The sequence below is a fragment of the Lissotriton helveticus genome, assembly GCF_964261635.1.
Source record: "Lissotriton helveticus chromosome 1_1 unlocalized genomic scaffold, aLisHel1.1 SUPER_1_unloc_23, whole genome shotgun sequence".
Taxonomy (NCBI): domain Eukaryota; kingdom Metazoa; phylum Chordata; class Amphibia; order Caudata; family Salamandridae; genus Lissotriton; species Lissotriton helveticus.
The window spans coordinates 1367556-1388768 of NW_027611663.1; the positions used below are offsets into that span (position 1 = coordinate 1367556).

The following is a 21213-nucleotide window of genomic DNA, read 5'->3' on the forward strand; positions in this document are numbered from 1 at the left end:
TTCATGACCATTTAGTTAGACAACATGCTCAAAAAGCTCCTGCATGTATCGGGTTAACTGTTAGCGTAAGCCATTGTTGAGGTGAAAACAAAAGTCGACGTTTCGACCCCAATATGAAGGTAGGCGGCAGCTACAGCCTTAAAGCGCAGACAAGCTGTGACCTCCCTTGGGCTCCGGTTCGCTCTCTCGTAAGGCTGTTAGTCCTTCTCTGTCTTTCCGGTCTTCCCCCACTGGTTTATTCCGCCTTGCATTCTCATGCCGCATGTAGCTGGACCAACTACTGACCAACCTGACGCGCTCTCCGCCCCCGTCTTCTTCAAGTGTGTATCCTCTGATGTCCGTCCTCAGCTCTGGCTTAAAGGGGCCGCCTGCCGATTCCCCTCTCTCCACTTCTTGATGACAGAAAAGCGGACGACTGGTAAAAGGGGACTGTGAATATAGGAGGGGAGAAATATATGAAGGGATGGCATGGCACTCCTTATCCTCTATCCCATCGTCTTCCACAGGGGCTACCTGACACACCCCACCCCCAGATGTTTCCCGTTTGGGGAAATGAGGGATGCGTGAAAGAAAGTCAGCAACTTGGTATGCAGAGTATAAACGATGACAATTCTAAAACTAGTGCCCATCCTGGAATAAAAGAAGACACACCTAAAAATAGCTTATCCTAAAAACCCACCTTCCAAACACAAGATACCAAACAAAAGGAACATCTTAGGAGCTTCAGGTGATATCCCTAGTGTCTGATTACTGGTGTTTGTTTAGGTTTACAGGAGTCCAGATGTTACATAGCAAACCTTGTCTATGCATGCCGTGTATTTTCCATTCATTATTGTCGTATTTATGTAATCCACTCATCGCGTGCCAGAAGGTAGATGTATTTGGCTACAGTTGTTTATATAGCTCCAGACTAGATCTAGTCTGTGTCTCCTGCTCCACAGCTTGTACCCGTAAAAGTGCAGCAATATCTCCTTCCCTTGGAAGCAAATCCACTTGTATTCCAGTTTAAGCATATTTATTCTCATCGAATCACTTCCAAAATCCACTGTTCCGCAAGTAAATTCAAATTCAGTCTGCCCCAATTCATTTTGGGGGTTCTCCCTTCATCAGGGTATGCATGTGAGGAATCTATCTTGTATGTTGTATGCAGAAAATAGTGACATAAGAATTAACTTGCAATGCAATCTAATCCTACAGATACATAAATTATTAGTTTACAACATGTCCTGGTAGAGCCTAACCGCATGTCTGCGTTTGTGTTATTCCAGGGTCTCCACCTTTTTCGATAGTGAGAGCTACTTCTGATCGAGGAGAATCATCCTGATCGACTGCCTTTATCACGTGGCTTTGCTAAGGGTAGATAAATGCCAAGCAACTGAATTGCTGCCCCTAGAGCGCCCAGTCTTGCTGCAGTGAGCACATAGCATTTGTAGCAATGGGTTAGGAAAGGTTTACCTGTAGGGCCCCTAAGCCTTTGTAGCACTGTTAGGTTTACCTGTGGGACCCCAAGCATTTATGGTACTGGTAGGAACGGTGTATCTGTGGGGTCCCCAGGGACGCGTTATGTTAATTTTATTCTTATTAAGGAATCACATCTGAGAGGTGAGTGTTTCACTGAGGGTTGTGGCCTCTTTCTCCTGCAATACATGGGATGGCATTGTTCTCTATGAGTGAGAGTGAAGACAGAAGACTTCTATCATCTGGTGAGTTGCCCTCCTGTTCATTGGCTCTTGTCCAGATCCTGGCCCTGGTTTAACAATTCAAGATTAATGTTCAGTAGTGGCAGTCACAATATAAGGACAGTGAGCAAGACCTGCTGTAGAGTTTTCGCTGTCCTAGGAAATATACGTGCGCTGATTGCAGTGTCCGATTTATTAAAAATTGCACACAGAGTACCCCTTAGAAGGGTCCCGTAAAATCTACCACTCCTTAGTGTGGTTACCGCCTGAGCCAGCCTGCTACCACCAGAGTGCATTCTGTCCTCATGGGGTAGAGTGCCTGTGCACTTCGAGGTCAATACCAATGCCTTTCCTGGGTGGAGGTGCTCACACCTCCCCCTGGTCAGGAAGAGCCATCTGTGGCAAGGATTTTCAAAGGCCTTGCCGCCTTTGTAATGCGGCCCCAGCCTCTCCTGTTAGAGGGAGCAAGCGATCTTCCTGTCCTCACCCCCTTTTAGGCGCAAAGACAGGTGGGAAACCTTAGATACAACAGGAGGTGCAACCCCCGCTCCCTCTGTTAACTCCATCCCTCAGGTGCTGGAGGCGAGGTGAAGTACACTTTGTAGTGCCCACCATCTTGAAGATGATGGGACTTATCCAATCAGGGCTAGGACTATGTCCCCTTCCCACAGGAGGTGGGCATGATAAGAGGGTGTAGACACCCCATGAGAGGGGCCCATTAGCCTCTACCTGTCACTCCCTTGTAACACCCTTAAATCAAGATTTTAGGTGGCATCCCCAGACCCTGAATTTCAGTTCTTGGCGACCTAAGGGCACTGCAGCCTTCTCTGCTGGTGAGGATCTGTAGAGAACTATTTTCTTGGTCCCAGTCCTACTGGCCTGTCTGCATCCCTGGATGATCCAGAACCAAAAGTCAAGTCGTCTTGCAGCCCAGCGACCTCCAGAACCTTGGGAGGACTACCTGCCTTTGATAAAGGGCAATTTAGTTTTATGTAGTGGGATTTGGCCAGGGAGTATCAGGACAAGCCAAGCTATGTTACTCACTCTATATTTGCAGACTTTGTGTTTTTGGTCTAATCACTCTCACTAATGTGCACCGTATTTTCGGTGTCAACACCATCGATTGAGCACTTGTTCAATAAAAAGAGATTTACAAAGTACCTGTGTCTTGGCAAGATAAGCAGTATGCTGGTCATTTATTCAATCGAGTCTGTTGTTGAGCTCTGAGTTCAAGCTGCCCTTTAATGTAAACAGGGTAATTGATTTGGCAGTATCAGTATCTGTAGTTAAATTAGACAAAAATGAGTTCTGACACCCTGAATGGCCTCAACCCAATCGCCATCGCCAAGCGTGCCTAGATCCCTCTCCCACACAGCTCTCCGCGGCCCCAAGGGATCCAGAGAATTGTAGATCAACTTCCTATAGATGGTTGAGATTGCTTTTTCGGTCAGGAGATCAATTAGTAGCTGGTCCTTCAGTAGGGATGCATCAGGCAACTGCCCCCCTTCCCGGATGTGACTTTGCAGAGCGTGGCCACCTGCAAATGCCAGAACTGTTTTTAGTCACCTAATTTATACTTTTGTTGTAGGATCGTGAAGGACACAAGCGCCTGGCCCCCCACACATCGCCCGGCCGCTCTAATCTAATCAATCCCCATTTTGTGAAGCCCTGCAATACTCCAACTGCACTTAAGAGATCACCATAATACAGTGGAGTAATTTCAGTCAGCTTATCTTCCCAGCCTAAATACCTGGTAGCCTCTTTCCACACCTTTGCCAATGTTTGGGTATGAGTAGGCAGGGTGCACTCATACTTTCTTCGATACAGCACCAGGGTGGGGTAACCTCTCTTGTCCATGGCCAAACTATCTACCCGGTAAGCAGGATCCTTACGGTCCGCAAAAACCTAGTTGTTGAGTGCCACCAGCTGCATGGCCCAGTAATACTTGTGAATGCTCCGGACCGCCAGTCCACCTTAATAAACTCCCCTCTGCAACTTACTCAGCGTGACGTGCCACCATCCCACAACAGGAGCCGAAGTTCTCAGACTATCTTTTGAAAATAAATGTCTGGTGGGATCTTAAAGGACATTTTTTGCACAATGTACAGGAGACCCTGGAGGGTCATCACTTTAAATAGGGCCACCCAGCCCAGTAAGGAGAGCGGGAGCACCCGCAAGTGTGGGGCATCCCAGCGAAGATTGTCTAATTTCGGGAGTATGTTCCTGCCTGTGCTCTCTTGTAATGAACACAACCAAATATTTAAAGCTATGTAGTGCCACCCTAACTGTGCACCTGCGGCTTCTGTTTTTTGTTGCGAGTTGCTCTCGTATCTGGCATACTAATATCTGTTATGAGATCGAGTAGGCAGGGGTGCTGAGAGATAGCCTCGTATATTATATTTAAATTATATTTAAAACTTTTAATTGAGAGACTGGATACATTTCATACCCATGATTTATGTCAGCAAATGGGGCCGCTTAGCTGTCTATGAACTGAATAACAAGAGCACTTGGAGCCGGCGCTTGCTTTCCAGCTGGAGTTGGCAAACTGCAAAAATTCCAAATATGTATTTAGAGCACGGAGCTCTCCCTGTCAGCCTCTTCTCTGTGTCTATGCTGGGCTTGGGCAGGGTCAGTCTGCTCCCAGGGCATGGTTCTTGCGACACAGAGGAGCGCTGGGCTGGGGCAGGGTCAGTCAGCTTCTAGGGCATGGTTCTTGCAGACACAGAGGGGTGCTGGGCTGGGGCAGGGTCAGAGAGTGTTGAGTGCAGAGAGTATTGAGTGCAGAGAGTGTTGAGGGCAGAGAGTGTTGAGGGCAGAGAGAGTGTTGAGGGCAGAGAGTGCTGAGTGCAGAGAGTGTTGAGGGCAGAGAGTGTTGAGGGCAGAGAGTGTTGAGGGCAGAGAGTGTTGAGGGCAGAGAGTGTTGAGGGCAGAGAGTGTTAAGGGCAGAGAGTGTTGAGGGCAGCGTGTTGAGGGTGTACAGAGTGTGTGTGAGTGCAGAGTGTTGAGGGCAGAGTGTTGAGGGCGTGCAGAGGGCAGAGTGTTGAGGGCAGCGTGTTGAGGGCAGCGCGTTGAGGGCAGCGTGTTGAAGGCGTGCAGCGTGTTGAAGGCGTGCAGCGTGTTGAGGGCAGCGTGTTGAAGGCGTGCAGAGTGTTGAGGGCAGCGTGTTGAGGGCAGCGTGTTGAAGGCAGAGGGTTGAGGGCAGCGTGTTGAGGGCGTGCAGAGTGTATGTGAGTGCAGAGTGTTGAGGGCAGAGTGTTGAGGGCAGAGTGTTGAGGGCAGCGTGTTGAGGGCAGCGTGTTGAGGGCAGCGTGTTGAGGGCAGCGTGTTGAAGGCGTGCAGAGTGTTGAGGGCAGCGTGTTGAAGGCGTGCAGAGTGTTGAGGGCAGAGTGTTGAGGGCAGCGTGTTGAGGGCAGCATGTTGAGGGCAGCGTGTTAAGGGCAGTGTGTTGAGGGCAGCGTGTTGAGGGCGTGCAGGGTGTGTGTGAGTGCAGAGTGTTGAGGACGTGCAGAGTGTTGAGGGCATTGTTGAGGATGTGCAGAGGGCAGAGTGTTGAGGGCGTGCAGAGGGCAGCGTGTGGAGGGCAGCATGTTGAGGGCAGCGTGTTGAGGGCAGCGTGTTGAGGGCAGCATGTTGAGGACAGCGTGTTGAAGGCGTGCAGAGTGTTGAGGGCAGCGTGTTGAGGGCAGCGTGTATAGGGCAGCGTGTTGAGGGCAGCGTGTTGAGGGCAGAGTGTGAGTGAGTATGGCAGAGTGTGAGTGAGTGCGGCAGAGTGTCAGTGAGTGCTGCAGAGTGTCAGTGAGAGTGAGTGCAGAGTGAGAGTGAGTGCAGAGTGAGAGTGCAGAGTGAGAGTGCAGAGTGAGAGTGAGAGTGCCTAGTGAGAGTGCCTAGTGAGAGTGCCTAGTGAGAGTGCCTAGTGAGAGTGCAGAGTGAGAGTGCAGAGTGAGAGTGCAGAGTGAGAGTGCAGAGTGAGAGTGCAGAGTGAGAGTGAGAGCAGAGTGCGAGTAGAGTGAGTGCAGAGTGAGAGTGCAGAGTGTGAGTGAGTGCAGAATAACTGCAGAGTGTGAGTGAGTGCAGAATAACTGCAGAGTGAGTGCAGAATGACTGCAGAGTAAGAGTGAGTGCGCAGGAAAAGACCACACACATAAGACCACTGGGTTCTCCTCTGGTATATGTGTATGCCAAAAATAATGATAATTCAAATTGTTTTCATTTGTATCAATATTCTTTGTTTATTCTTTCTTTTTCATTCGTTTGAATCCTTATGTTTTCAAAACAATCCTGTATCTCATCTCCCATTTACCCAATGCATTTCGGGTCTATGGTGACCCTTCTTCGGGGGTCTCTAATAAAGAAAATCAAGAAAAGGTCGCAATCAGCCCTTAAACTGAAATTACATTAATGCATAGTACACTGCGTTTATACAATGTGAACAAACATCTATAGTTCACCAAATAACCTGTATATACCATCACAGTCATTATTTACATCACACTTCTTTGTGTGTATCAACGTTAAAGATTACAAACACCAAAACTGGCCAAAATTTAACCAAAAATAATCAAGCCCCATGTTAGAAAATTATAGAAAATTATACCAACTACCATTCCGTTGTTCCACTCAACTAAATCAAAGTTTACTTAAATAAACATTATTAGCGCGCATTCTGTGCCTCCCTCGTTTGTGTACTTACTGGGAAATGGAAAGTGGAAAGCGTCCCTCGTTTACGTGTTCTCAGCGAATCCACTGTTACCTTACATCCTTAGTATCGCCTTTTAAAGCTCTCTACGCGCTGATTGGCTTAATTGGCGATCACATGATCGCGACCTCGGACTGCGTAGTCCTTATAGTGTTTTATTTGTTTAATATCATTACGCTCTATGTGGATGAGGATATTCGCCAATTATGCGCTGCTATGAAATTAATCTAATTTCAAGAAAAATAGTTATTCTGACACAACTACATCATGAACAATTTTCAATCATTTTCGCTCAACGTTTTAAACACATAATATTTACAAAGCAGTGTTATTCAATATTATGTTACGTGACTGGGCTCACTCAAGGTGAAAACAATATAAAATATGTTAAAACAAATCATATTAACTTTGGTGTCGGCCATTTTGGATAGAGAAAGTCTCATAGTCATGCAGGAAAACTGAACTTGGCTTTTCACAGTATCTTTATAAAAAACAGGATAATTCTATCCTGTCATTGAGTCCATTCGGTTGTAGGCTGTCCATTTTCTTTATCCAAAAATACTCTGATCTTAATCTTGAAATATGAGTGTCTCTTTCAGGGTGATGTTTGATGACTTCCAATATTGTGAAGCGAAGTTGTGCTATGTTGTGCCCAGCTTCTTGCCAGTGTGTAGCCAATGTGGACTTCGTATTTTTCAATCGGATATTACTTTTATGTTCAGTTATTCTTATTTTGATTTTTCTCTCTGTCTGTCCTATGTACAATTTTCCACATGGACACTTAATTCCATAAATCACATTCTTCGTGTCACACGTTCCTGAGTGTGATAAGGTCACTTTTTTTCCTGTCATAGGATGTGTGAATAACTGTCCTGTCATCACATTATTGCAATGAATGCAATTTTCGCACCTTTGCATGCCTTTGTGGTTAATCTCCTTTGGTGCATTCTTCTTATTTAGCAATTCTTTTAGATTCTTAGATCTGTTGTATGCAAAAGTGATGTTGTCAGCAAACAGTGGTTCCAGATCCGGTTCTTTAGTGATCAGTACCCAGTACTTTTTCATGATGTTGACTATTTTTGCTGATTGTAAGGAATGTTTTAGAACACATACTGTTTTCTTAGTGACTCCTTTTTCTTTGGTAACTAATAAAGACTCTCTTTTCATCTTCATTACTTTGGTTTTAGATTCTTCCAGTAAAGGAGTGGGATAGCCTCTTAGTTTGTATTTTTGGATCTGCTTGTCGATGGTGGAGAGCAAGTCTTGTGGGTCAGATGTGATTCTTTTTTGCCGGATGAATTGGGATATTGGAAGATGTTTCTTTAATGAAAAATGATGGAAACTTTCATAATGTAAACCACTGTTCCTGTCTGTTTCTTTGGTATATACACTTGTTCTCAACTTATTCTGTTCAAGATGGATTTTTACATCTAGGAATGCCAGTTCTTTCTGATCCATTTGGTGAGTGAATTTAATCCGGTCATGTACACTGTTCAGTCTCTGAATGTTCTTAATCAATGTTTCTTTTTCACCCTTCCATATCAAGAAGATATCATCGATGTATCTTTTAAAGACCATAAGACCCGATGACCAGTTTGTGTCTTGAATTATGTGATCGTGCTCAAATTTGGCCATAAAGGTGTTTGCGTAGGACGGTGCCCCCGCAAAGCCCATAGACGTTCCACTGCATTGTTCATAAAACTCACCTTCCCAATTAAAATAACTGTGTAGTAGAGCAAACTGTAGTAGTTCAAGCATTAGAGTTTTTTCTCCTCCACATATTTCGTTGTTGAGTAAGCACCATTCCATAGCTTCGATGCCCTCCCTGTGGGGGATTGAGGTGTATAAAGCTGTCACATCTATGGAGCATAACCATATTTCTTCGTCAATTGGAATGTTTATTGTGGATAATATGTTCAAAAATGCAGTGGACAGCCTACAACCGAATGGACTCAATGACAGGATAGAATTATCCTGTTTTTTATAAAGATACTGTGAAAAGCCAAGTTCAGTTTTCCTGCATGACTATGAGACTTTCTCTATCCAAAATGGCCGACACCAAAGTTAATATGATTTGTTTTAACATATTTTATATTGTTTTCACCTTGAGTGAGCCCAGTCACGTAACATAATATTGAATAACACTGCTTTGTAAATATTATGTGTTTAAAACGTTGAGCGAAAATGATTGAAAATTGTTCATGATGTAGTTGTGTCAGAATAACTATTTTTCTTGAAATTAGATTAATTTCATAGCAGCGCATAATTGGCGAATATCCTCATCCACATAGAGCGTAATGATATTAAACAAATAAAACACTATAAGGACTACGCAGTCCGAGGTCGCGATCATGTGATCGCCAATTAAGCCAATCAGCGCGTAGAGAGCTTTAAAAGGCGATACTAAGGATGTAAGGTAACAGTGGATTCGCTGAGAACACGTAAACGAGGGACGCTTTCCACTTTCCATTTCCCAGTAAGTACACAAACGAGGGAGGCACAGAATGCGCGCTAATAATGTTTATTTAAGTAAACTTTGATTTAGTTGAGTGGAACAACGGAATGGTAGTTGGTATAATTTTCTATAATTTTCTAACATGGGGCTTGATTATTTTTGGTTAAATTTTGGCCAGTTTTGGTGTTTGTAATCTTTAACGTTGATACACACAAAGAAGTGTGATGTAAATAATGACTGTGATGGTATATACAGGTTATTTGGTGAACTATAGATGTTTGTTCACATTGTATAAACGCAGTGTACTATGCATTAATGTAATTTCAGTTTAAGGGCTGATTGCGACCTTTTCTTGATTTTCTTTATTAGAGACCCCCGAAGAAGGGTCACCATAGACCCGAAATGCATTGGGTAAATGGGAGATGAGATACAGGATTGTTTTGAAAACATAAGGATTCAAACGAATGAAAAAGAAAGAATAAACAAAGAATATTGATACAAATGAAAACAATTTGAATTATCATTATTTTTGGCATACACATATACCAGAGGAGAACCCAGTGGTTCATGTGAAAGTGTGCAGGATGTTACCATAGGCATCGGGACCCCCCGGTGTCTCACTTTTTGCAAGACATTGATAAAAGTGGTTGTAGACTTAACCACTACAGGTAGCAGTGCACAACAACGAAGGAGTTTGAAGTAAGAATAAGTCAAGTAAAAGAGTGCTGGACGGACCCTATCACGATACATTCATAAACCTAGTCTACCCTCCATCCAAGCACCGCAAAGATGAATTTAGAGGAAATTGCTCAAATAACGACAAATAAAGCGGAAACTCTAGTATACACCGCAGCAGAAGCAGAAGGAATTTACAGTTTGATCAAGGAGACTAGAGCCTTCAGCCCACAACCAAGTACAGTAATGCAACTAATCAAACAACTTGAAAATGCAAGCAAACGAGAGATAAACCAAAGATTACACGCGACAACCTTGATACATTATCATAGGAACCAACGAATACCCAGGGGTTTAAGAATAGCGCTTAAACCTATGCTATGCAGGAACAACAAGGCTTTTCTAACAAAATGGTATCAAATTTTGAACAAATGTAGTTTGGACCTGATTTTGCTGATAGTGGAGGAGCTGGCAAAAGAACTTAGGATGCTTGAAGAAGAACTGGCTAAAGTAAAAACTGAATTAAACCAATTCGAAGACCTAGATGCCACATTGGAGGAAGTTAATAAAAAACTTGAAAGATATGCAAAAGAGATTGAAGAGAGGAAAATCAAAAAATATCGAAGAGACACAATTGATTACAAATTGGAAGAGGTGTACAGTTGGGCTGAAGTTTACAACCAGAGAAAGTGGCAACAACCACAAACCAATGTAAGTTCATCACAAGAAAGTATGGTATCGGATTCAGACACAGTACAAAACAGGAGACCAATATTGAAAGTTAGTCGAAAGGATCAACAAGAGAAGGTTGCTTTTTTAGAGATCAGCCCAGCAGCAAACAATGCACCCTCAACGAGTACAATAGAGCTACAAAAACAAGGAGGGGAAAAGGAAAAAGAAAAGACACAAACCAAGGAAACCGTAGCAGAAAGAGAATTGAGATCAAAGAAAACGAAACCAACTTAGTAATCAACATTTCTAATAAAGAACTCATGAAAGAGCAAACAAAAGTACTAAACAAAGGTCTCACGTTTGTCCCAAGATATAAATCGAATGCCCAGGAGACAGAAATATCAATCTACAAATTCCTACGGAATTTAAGACTTAAAAACTTCTTCAACAACCTACCTCCAAGTGCAAGACCAGAGATGGAATTAAAAGAATTCAAACCTAAAAGCACATTTTGTGCTCCTACCTCACACAAAACTATTGACGCATACGAACGGATTGTAACAACTGAAATCCAAAAGATAAAATATTCAGGAGGTACCACTACTAACTTTTCCAGAAAAGATTGGCAAGTCTTACAAACCCTAAGAGATGACAACGACATCACCATAATGAAAGCGGATAAAGGGGGAGCAATAGTAGTAATGAACACCACCTACTACAAAGAAAGTGTACAAACTCATTTACAAGATGAAAACATTTACCATAAACTAGACCAAGACCCGACTGAAATCTTTGGTAAGACACTTAAAACTATTCTAGACAAAGCTCTAGAGATGAAATGGATTACGACAAAAACATATCAATTTTTACAGATCAAACATCCCAGAAGACCTCAATTTTACATGCTCCCGAAGGTGCATAAAGACCCAATAAAACCTCCTTTTAGACCTATAGTTTCAGCTTGTGGATCACTATCAGAACCTCTGGGCCAATACCTAGACTGGTTCCTACAACCTCTAGTTCAGAAATGGAGTACACACATAAAGGATACCACTGCATTTTTGAACATATTATCCACAATAAACATTCCAATTGACGAAGAAATATGGTTATGCTCCATAGATGTGACAGCTTTATACACCTCAATCCCCCACAGGGAGGGCATCGAAGCTATGGAATGGTGCTTACTCAACAACGAAATATGTGGAGGAGAAAAAACTCTAATGCTTGAACTACTACAGTTTGCTCTACTACACAGTTATTTTAATTGGGAAGGTGAGTTTTATGAACAATGCAGTGGAACGTCTATGGGCTTTGCGGGGGCACCGTCCTACGCAAACACCTTTATGGCCAAATTTGAGCACGATCACATAATTCAAGACACAAACTGGTCATCGGGTCTTATGGTCTTTAAAAGATACATCGATGATATCTTCTTGATATGGAAGGGTGAAAAAGAAACATTGATTAAGAACATTCAGAGACTGAACAGTGTACATGACCGGATTAAATTCACTCACCAAATGGATCAGAAAGAACTGGCATTCCTAGATGTAAAAATCCATCTTGAACAGAATAAGTTGAGAACAAGTGTATATACCAAAGAAACAGACAGGAACAGTGGTTTACATTATGAAAGTTTCCATCATTTTTCATTAAAGAAACATCTTCCAATATCCCAATTCATCCGGCAAAAAAGAATCACATCTGACCCACAAGACTTGCTCTCCACCATCGACAAGCAGATCCAAAAATACAAACTAAGAGGCTATCCCACTCCTTTACTGGAAGAATCTAAAACCAAAGTAATGAAGATGAAAAGAGAGTCTTTATTAGTTACCAAAGAAAAAGGAGTCACTAAGAAAACAGTATGTGTTCTAAAACATTCCTTACAATCAGAAAAAATAGTCAACATCATGAAAAAGTACTGGGTACTGATCACTAAAGAACCGGATCTGGAACCACTGTTTGCTGACAACATCACTTTTGCATACAACAGATCTAAGAATCTAAAAGAATTGCTAAATAAGAAGAATGCACCAAAGGAGATTAACCACAAAGGCATGCAAAGGTGCGAAAATTGCATTCATTGCAATAATGTGATGACAGGACAGTTATTCACACATCCTATGACAGGAAAAAAAGTGACCTTATCACACTCAGGAACGTGTGACACGAAGAATGTGATTTATGGAATTAAGTGTCCATGTGGAAAATTGTACATAGGACAGACAGAGAGAAAAATCAAAATAAGAATAACTGAACATAAAAGTAATATCCGATTGAAAAATACGAAGTCCACATTGGCTACACACTGGCAAGAAGCTGGGCACAACATAGCACAACTTCGCTTCACAATATTGGAAGTCATCAAACATCACCCTGAAAGAGACACTCATATTTCAAGATTAAGATCAGAGTATTTTTGGATAAAGAAAATGGACAGCCTACAACCGAATGGACTCAATGACAGGATAGAATTATCCTGTTTTTTATAAAGATACTGTGAAAAGCCAAGTTCAGTTTTCCTGCATGACTATGAGACTTTCTCTATCCAAAATGGCCGACACCAAAGTTAATATGATTTGTTTTAACATATTTTATATTGTTTTCACCTTGAGTGAGCCCAGTCACGTAACATAATATTGAATAACACTGCTTTGTAAATATTATGTGTTTAAAACGTTGAGCGAAAATGATTGAAAATTGTTCATGATGTAGTTGTGTCAGAATAACTATTTTTCTTGAAATTAGATTAATTTCATAGCAGCGCATAATTGGCGAATATCCTCATCCACATAGAGCGTAATGATATTAAACAAATAAAACACTATAAGGACTACGCAGTCCGAGGTCGCGATCATGTGATCGCCAATTAAGCCAATCAGCGCGTAGAGAGCTTTAAAAGGCGATACTAAGGATGTAAGGTAACAGTGGATTCGCTGAGAACACGTAAACGAGGGACGCTTTCCACTTTCCATTTCCCAGTAAGTACACAAACGAGGGAGGCACAGAATGCGCGCTAATAATGTTTATTTAAGTAAACTTTGATTTAGTTGAGTGGAACAACGGAATGGTAGTTGGTATAATTTTCTATAATTTTCTAACATGGGGCTTGATTATTTTTGGTTAAATTTTGGCCAGTTTTGGTGTTTGTAATCTTTAACGTTGATACACACAAAGAAGTGTGATGTAAATAATGACTGTGATGGTATATACAGGTTATTTGGTGAACTATAGATGTTTGTTCACATTGTATAAACGCAGTGTACTATGCATTAATGTAATTTCAGTTTAAGGGCTGATTGCGACCTTTTCTTGATTTTCTTTATTAGAGACCCCCGAAGAAGGGTCACCATAGACCCGAAATGCATTGGGTAAATGGGAGATGAGATACAGGATTGTTTTGAAAACATAAGGATTCAAACGAATGAAAAAGAAAGAATAAACAAAGAATATTGATACAAATGAAAACAATTTGAATTATCATTATTTTTGGCATACACATATACCAGAGGAGAACCCAGTGGTTCATGTGAAAGTGTGCAGGATGTTACCATAGGCATCGGGACCCCCCGGTGTCTCACTTTTTGCAAGACATTGATAAAAGTGGTTGTAGACTTAACCACTACAGGTAGCAGTGCACAACAACGAAGGAGTTTGAAGTAAGAATAAGTCAAGTAAAAGAGTGCTGGACGGACCCTATCACGATACACACACATAAGACCACACACATAAGACCACTCACATAAGACCACACACATAAGACCACACACATAAGACCACACACATAAGACCACACACATAAGACCACCACACACACCACCACACACTCACCACCACACACACCACCACACACTAACCACCACACACGCAACCACACACACACACCACCAGCCGTCACTGCACACTTTCACCGGGCACAAACACCATCAGCTGTCAGTGCAGGCTTCCACCAGGCACACAACACCAGACATCAGTGCACGCTTCCACCAAGCACACACACCTCCAGCCGGCAGTGCACGCTTCCACCAAGCACACACACCACCAGCCATCAGTGCACAATTTCTACAGGCACACACACCACCAGGCATCAGTGCACACATCAATTGTTAACACATCCACAATTAACTATTGTAGCAATCGCAGTATGGTGCACTTTACTTTTAAACATATTCATCTAAAGCGCAGCATGCCACCATTGCTACAATTCCAATCCAACCCACATAATTCCACTACACACCACATGCATACACTCCATAACACATGGCTAAAAGACTTTGCCATTTACAATGCCATTAGCTCTAACTCAAATAAATCCGAGACCTATTGCATTTCTAATGGTTGTTGGGATGACCACCACCTCAGACGTTCTTTGGTGCTCCGGGATACACCCTTATTTTCAGGCAGTCTGAAACCTACTCTGGAGGTACTCCCTGATATTATCCATCATGCTTTTATATAATTCTAACGGGAGCTCATCAGGCCCCGTCGCTTGCCCTACTTGCAAGGTTCTTATTGTCTTATTGATTTAGTCTACTGTCAGGTCTTGGTCTAGTGCGTCTCGGTCCTCATTTGTAAACATTGGCAGGGTCAGGTCTTTCAGGAAGTCTCTCCCAGTATTTCCATCCCCTTGTTGTCTGTGTCCTCAAGGATCCAGTTCCTTCCTTTGTCTTGTCTCTCTAATCATGTAAGCAACTCATTGGCTTTATCACCGACATCATAGAGACAATGCTGGGTAGCCAGCGCATGAGTGCACGCTATTTTCCATTAGTGCTCTTAATGTATGCTGCTTCAGTTGATGGTGTAATGGGAGAGAAACTGATTCCCCACTTGCCAAGCGAACCTCCAGGAAAGCACATTCCTTGTCCTGAGCCTCGCACTTCAATTTACGTTCCTTCGACATTCTCCCAATCAAGGCTTGTGTCTGGCCGCGAATCACTGCCTTAATTTCACCCTATAGCATGCAAGCTGATTCAACAGGCCACCCATTCTCCTTAAAATAGAATTCTGCTCTATCTCGCATACGAGCTTTGAATGTCTTGTCTTTTAAATATCACGGATCAATCCTTGGGGGTAGGATGAAGTCCACAACCAGAGCATCGAGTTGCACCTCAACCAGCGAATGGTCTGAGATTCCCCCTGCTATGTGCGTAACATCTCTAAAATCAACTTTATGGACAGTCTGGGTGAAAGGATGGTGCAGGCATGCTAGACTACCATGTGCTGTAGACAGGTGCGTCCGGTTCTGATCCCCTCTTCCCCTCTAGGGGCATTTAGGAGTATCATGAATATAGTATAGGTGCAGTTCTGTCACTCCAGTCACCCCAATGCGTGTATGCTCTGTCGTAAGCATCTTATCCTTCCACAGGATGAGTCAGTCTTGTCTGGGTCTCTTGCCTGTTTCCCGGCACTTGAATAGCACGCCCGAACACTCGAGAGAGCAGTGACCCACCAGCAGGCTTTTGTGGTGCGCTTTTGTCCTGGATGTAGTGCTGCATTCAGTAGGGCACCCACTCTGTCTTTTCTTTGCCTTTGCCTGAAGATCAGCAGTCCCAAGGTAGCAGTCACACCTGGCCTGTCGGTAAGTGCAGGCCCTCTGGAGGCCCGACCGTCAGCAATTGAGCCCACACTGTGGCCGGCTGGACCACAGGCATAAGCTCAGACAGGGTGTTCGACACTGGAGTAGTTGTAGTCCCTCATGGGCCTCTGACACAGAGTAGTCAGAAATTCAGCAGCTAAAAGCCCAACACAGGCTCTCCAGGAAGCCAGTAGATTCAGACCCTGTTGTGTTAGGAATTTGGCAAATGCAACCTTGAAAACGCCGTTGGCAGCACACAATCTTCCAACTGGGCCTCAACAATCACTTTGTCGTAGAGTTTTATTTTTTGCCTTGAACTGTTGGGAGAGTCTTGGTGGGGTGGGGGGGGGGGGAGTGCCTCAGACTAGTTGGTCCTGCTGGATGGCTTTCCGGCCCGCCCTACAGATAACGAGGATGTGTCGGACCTTGCTTCTTCCAGGACAGCCTTGTCCTCCCTTCCCTTTCTTACCAGGCAGGCAGGCTTCTAGGCAGACTTCTAGGCTCTTCAGGACAGGTACACAGCTTCTCCATTAAGTAATTCAGCCTTCAGGTGATGTCCCCTCAACTTAGATAGGCTGACACTATCCCTGGTGTCACAGCAGGCACCTGAGTACTTTGTAGAGCACTTTATTCCTTGGTAACAGGGGACTCTGAACTAGGGTATAAAAAAGGGATAGATGGTCCCACATGCATACACAACTGGCAGGCAGGAGATGCGGTTTACTCTATCGCACTCTCACATTGCATTTATGCTATGCACACCAACACCCTAAACACACACTTGATGTTAGCGCAAAGTCTGGGCACATGCATAGAAATGGAGCATTCCATGGGTGTGTCAGTAGGAAGCCACTCCACTGACCATGATGCAAAGATCTCATCAGGCTATTGATCCTTACAACAGGGTGCATTGCCACCACCGCTCTAGCTGTTAAACCCATGACAGTCCTCTGTCTTAAATAAGGGCACACTTAGTGCGACCCTCCAGGTCACAGGACCGGTCCAAGACCTCTCATAGTCCCTTGTTAGAAGTTGCATAGTACTGGGGTGGCAGAAAAATCTCATGTAATTGTTTTTTTAAAACTTTGTGGTATATTTACCCCAGTAACGTGCAGTCAGAAGTTTGACGCCATTGACTGGGGAGTTGCCACGAGGAACAGATTCTTCTGCCTGTCAAATCACATGCCATTCACTATTTCATAGTGTTTTTTGGCTTTTATTTACCACTTGATTTAAGCAGGTGGTAGATATATTCATGTGGTTGGTTGGGGGGGGGCGATGGGTGAAGCCAGGGAGGGAAGGGTAAAGAAATGTCTAACAAAGGGAAGAATTATGTGTTTCCCCCAGTTAGTAAAAAAACAGCATAAGTCTTGGCTGCTTCTGCTGCACCCAGAGTCTTGTGCGTCGTTTCAGTCTAATTTTCTTGTCTGGACAAAAATTGTGTCCTGCTTTTCTGCACCCGGTACATCCAGGTGCCGAAAACCCTAACAACTGATAATCAGATGGAATAAAATGAACACATGAAAGTACGCCTTAATTTCATTGCCCTCGATTGATACTCTGGACCATAGTTGAGGGATATGTCTAGGCATAGTCCTCGCAATACACAATAGATTTGCGTGCGGCAGAGGCCAAACTCAAAGTCAGGATACCAGATACAAGTAGGTGGTAACTCAGGGCAGGGGAAAAATGCCTGTTGTCCATGGAGGGAAAATTCCCGTCCCAGAAATCTACTTTAAAATGTATTTAATAGTATCCTTTTTTAAATATCTGTTTGGTGCCAGTGCATATGACTTTAATTTCTGCCTTTGGGATTCAATGTTACAACTCCATAGGGTGCATGTATCCTTTGTGAGCTTAAATGGAAATTCTACAAAACCTCACTCTTAGATCCAAGTACTCTCAGGCTACCATTCTACACTGTGCTCTGTCTGAAGAACAGCTCAACACTTTCAAAATTCTGCAATTCTGCATTGATGTGGCTTGTAAATTATTTTTGGGGATATTTACATGTATTAACTATTTCATTTTAATACTATAGGTGATTGAAATTACGGACGAAGAAAGCAAGATTTAGCACCAGCCAACTGAATGTTAGTGCCATAAGAAGGATTATTTTGAAAAACTGAAGGACATCCAGCATTCTAAGTTTAAACAATTTCCAAAATCTAGGTGTGGCGAGGAAGTGGGTGCTGAGGAAAGTACTATACCTGTAAGTGAAGTCTCTAATTTTGCATTTCATTAACCCAGAGCAAAGTCATATCTGTCCACACAGCATCAGAAATAGTGCCAGAAAGACCAATCACAACATCCTCATCTGAAATATTATCAGAAAGACAAATTGCCTCAGCATGACAGAATAACGTTCATCTAAAGCACGCATGATCTAAAGCATCATGTAATTCCAGAGAGGAAGCACACACTGCATAAAAGAAAGATATAACAAAAGGTTTCTTCTGCAAACCATCAAAGAAACGACACTGATAGAAGACTCCGAAGCTGACACGCTAACAACCAAAAGATTGGAAAATCACCTTTGTTCAACAACCATTTTTAACCAGTTACGCAAGTTTGAGACTATCTGCCTCGGGATATAACACCTCGAACCACTCTGCTCACTCTGGCGAAAACCTTAAAAATTCACCACTTTATTGTGTTCAGGACCATCTCAGATTGTTTTCTTTTTATTGTGTGCTGTTCTGTAAATCTATGTACATCGCCTCAACCTTATCTGTTGTGCAGGAGTGATATGTAAAACTGTTAAATATAAAAATGGATTAAATGAGCACCGTTGCACTATAGCTAATGTAAATAAATCCTCGTCTTCAGAACTACAATCCTTAACCTTACACCAAACATAGAAAGGGTAAAAGAAACTGCTGTTCTGCGACTGGTGAGAAACAATATTACTGTGCATGTTCTAATGTTCTCAGTTACTGCCATTACACCAGTGCAAAAAGGTACTTAACAGTTTAATCATTAAATATCAGACTAACACCTTATCACTGCATTGCTAAGAACCTATACAAATAGATTTGAGAAAAACTTCAGTCACAAAATAAGTTGCTTCTGGAGAGGCTATAACCAAAAGACTGTTATCTGCTAGAAACATTTCAACAGGTTTTAAAGGGCTGCATCCAGTCATATTTTGCTCAATTCAAGTGTTAAGAAGATTACACACAATTTCTTTTAGAGATAAATGCTGAGCATTATCTAAACAAGCCAGATTCTAAAATCGGGTTCACTCTTACCGTGGCATATAAGCAAGAGAAAACTAAATGTAGAGATATTAACTCTAGGAATACATCTTATTAAAACACGGGCTGTGATAACAAATTCAGTGTTAAAACCCGCCTCAATCAAAGCAAAGTAACCCAAGTTGGGGAAAAAAGTTACCTGTGCCAAAAAAGATTCAGCCATAAATCTCATCTCACTGAATTTGAGAGAATGCGCACTTGGAAAAACCTCTCTCAGTGCTCTGAATGCCAAAAGAGTTTCTGCAGTAAATATTATCTCACTGCGCATATGAGAATCCACACTGGGGAAAAACCTTATCAGTGCTCTGAATGCCAGAAAAGGTTTAGTTTCAAACCGCATCTTTATCGACATGCATTAACCCACTCTGTGGAAAAACCTTACCAGTGCTCTGAATGCCAGAAAAGGTTTTGTAAAAAACAAAGTCTTTCTCAACATGTATTAACCCACACTGGGGAAAAACCTTATCAATGCTCTGAATGCCAGAAAGGTTTCAGTTTAAAAAGTAGTCTCACAAAGCACATAAGAATCCACACTGGGGAAAAACCTTACCAGTGCTCTGAATGCCAGAAATATTTCAGTGAAAAAAGAGACCTTACTGTACATACAAGGACCCACACTGGGGAAAAACCTTATCAGTGCTCTGAATGCAAGAAAAGGTTTTGTAAAAAACAAAGTCTTTCTAAACATGTATTAACCCACACTGGGGAAAAACTTTACCAGTGCTCTGAATGCCACAAATGTTTCAGTACAAAACACAATCTCATTCATCATATAAGAACCCACACTGGGGAAAAACCTTATCAGTGCTCGGAATGCCAGAAATGTTTCAGTGTCAAAGACAGTCTCACTCGGCATAGAAGAACCCACACTGGAGAGAAACCTTATCAGTGCCCGGAATGCCAGAAATGTTTCATTGACAAAAACAGTCTCACTCATCATATAAGAACCCACACTGGGGAGAAACCTTTTCAGTGCTCTGAATGCCAGAAATGTTTCAGTGTAAAAATCAGGCTCACTGAACATACAAGAATCCACACTGGGGAAAAACCATATCAGTGCTCTGAATGCCAGAAAAGGTTTTGTAACAAACAAAGTCTTTCTCAACATGCAATGACCCATTCTGTGGAACAACCTTATCAGTGCTCTGAATGCCAGAAATGTTTCAATGAAAAACGCCATCTCACGGTGCATATAAGAACCCACACTGGGGAAAAACCTTATCAGTGCTCTGAATGCCAGAAATGTTTCAGTTTAAAAAGTAGTCTCACACAGCACATAAGAATCCACACTGGGGAAAACCCTTATCAGTGCTCTGAATGCCCAAAACATTTCAACCGTAAATCACTTCTAATGGCACATGCGAGATTCCACACTGGGGAAAACCCCTATCAGTGCTCTGAATGCCAGAAATGTTTCAGTATAAAATTCAGACTTACTGAACATACAAGAATCCACACTGGGGAAAAACCTTATCAGTGCATTGAATGCCACAAATGTTTCAGTGAAAAAAGAATACTCACTCGGCATATAAGAACCCACACTGGGGAAAAACCTTATCAGTGCTCCGAATGCCAAAAATGTTTCAGCCGTAAATTTGATCTCACTGCACATGTGAGAATCCACACTGGGGGAAAATCATTATCAGTGCTCTAAATGTCAGAAAAGATTCAGAGGTAGTGATGGTTACAAGCGCCATAACAAAAAGTGCTCCAAGTGCCAGAAAAGCATCAATTTTAAATGCAATCTCACTCTACATGAGCAGACGCACACAGGGAAAAAACATTACCTATGCTGTGAATGGCAGAAATTCCTATTTTTTGATAGGCACAGCCTCATTAACCATAATCAACTCTATACTGATGAAAACCTTATGAGTGCTCTGAATGCCAGAAAAGCTGCAGAGAAAAACGCTATCTCACCATGAGAAACTCCACACTGGAGAAAATCCTTATGCCATAAAAGCTTAAATCTGAAAGACAGAGTTATGCTTCATGAGAGATCTCACTGTGGGGAAAAACCTTATGAGTGCTTGAAATGCAAACAAAGTTTTGGTCACAAATTACTTCTCACTTTTCATGAGCAAACTCACAGGGAAGAAAAAAGCCTTATGTGTGTTCTGAATGTCAGATAAGGTTTAGTCTTGAATACTATGTCACTTCACATGAGAGAATTCACACTGGACTAAAGCCTTATA

The 21213-nt window shown here is 42.5% G+C and overlaps 1 protein-coding gene across 1 annotated transcript in view; it reads left to right on the forward strand.

Moving 5' to 3' along the window:
- The window catches only part of LOC144805762 (uncharacterized), a 31054-nt gene extending 10382 nt beyond the window's left edge, over window positions 1–20672 (forward strand). Inside the window, exon 3 of the mRNA XM_078672251.1 lies at window positions 17803–20672. Within this exon, the coding sequence (XP_078528377.1) occupies window positions 19209–20672 (1464 nt within the window). The 5' untranslated portion in view covers window positions 17803–19208. The remainder of the gene's footprint in view (window positions 1–17802) is intronic.
- The last annotated feature ends 541 nt before the right edge of the window (window positions 20673–21213 follow it).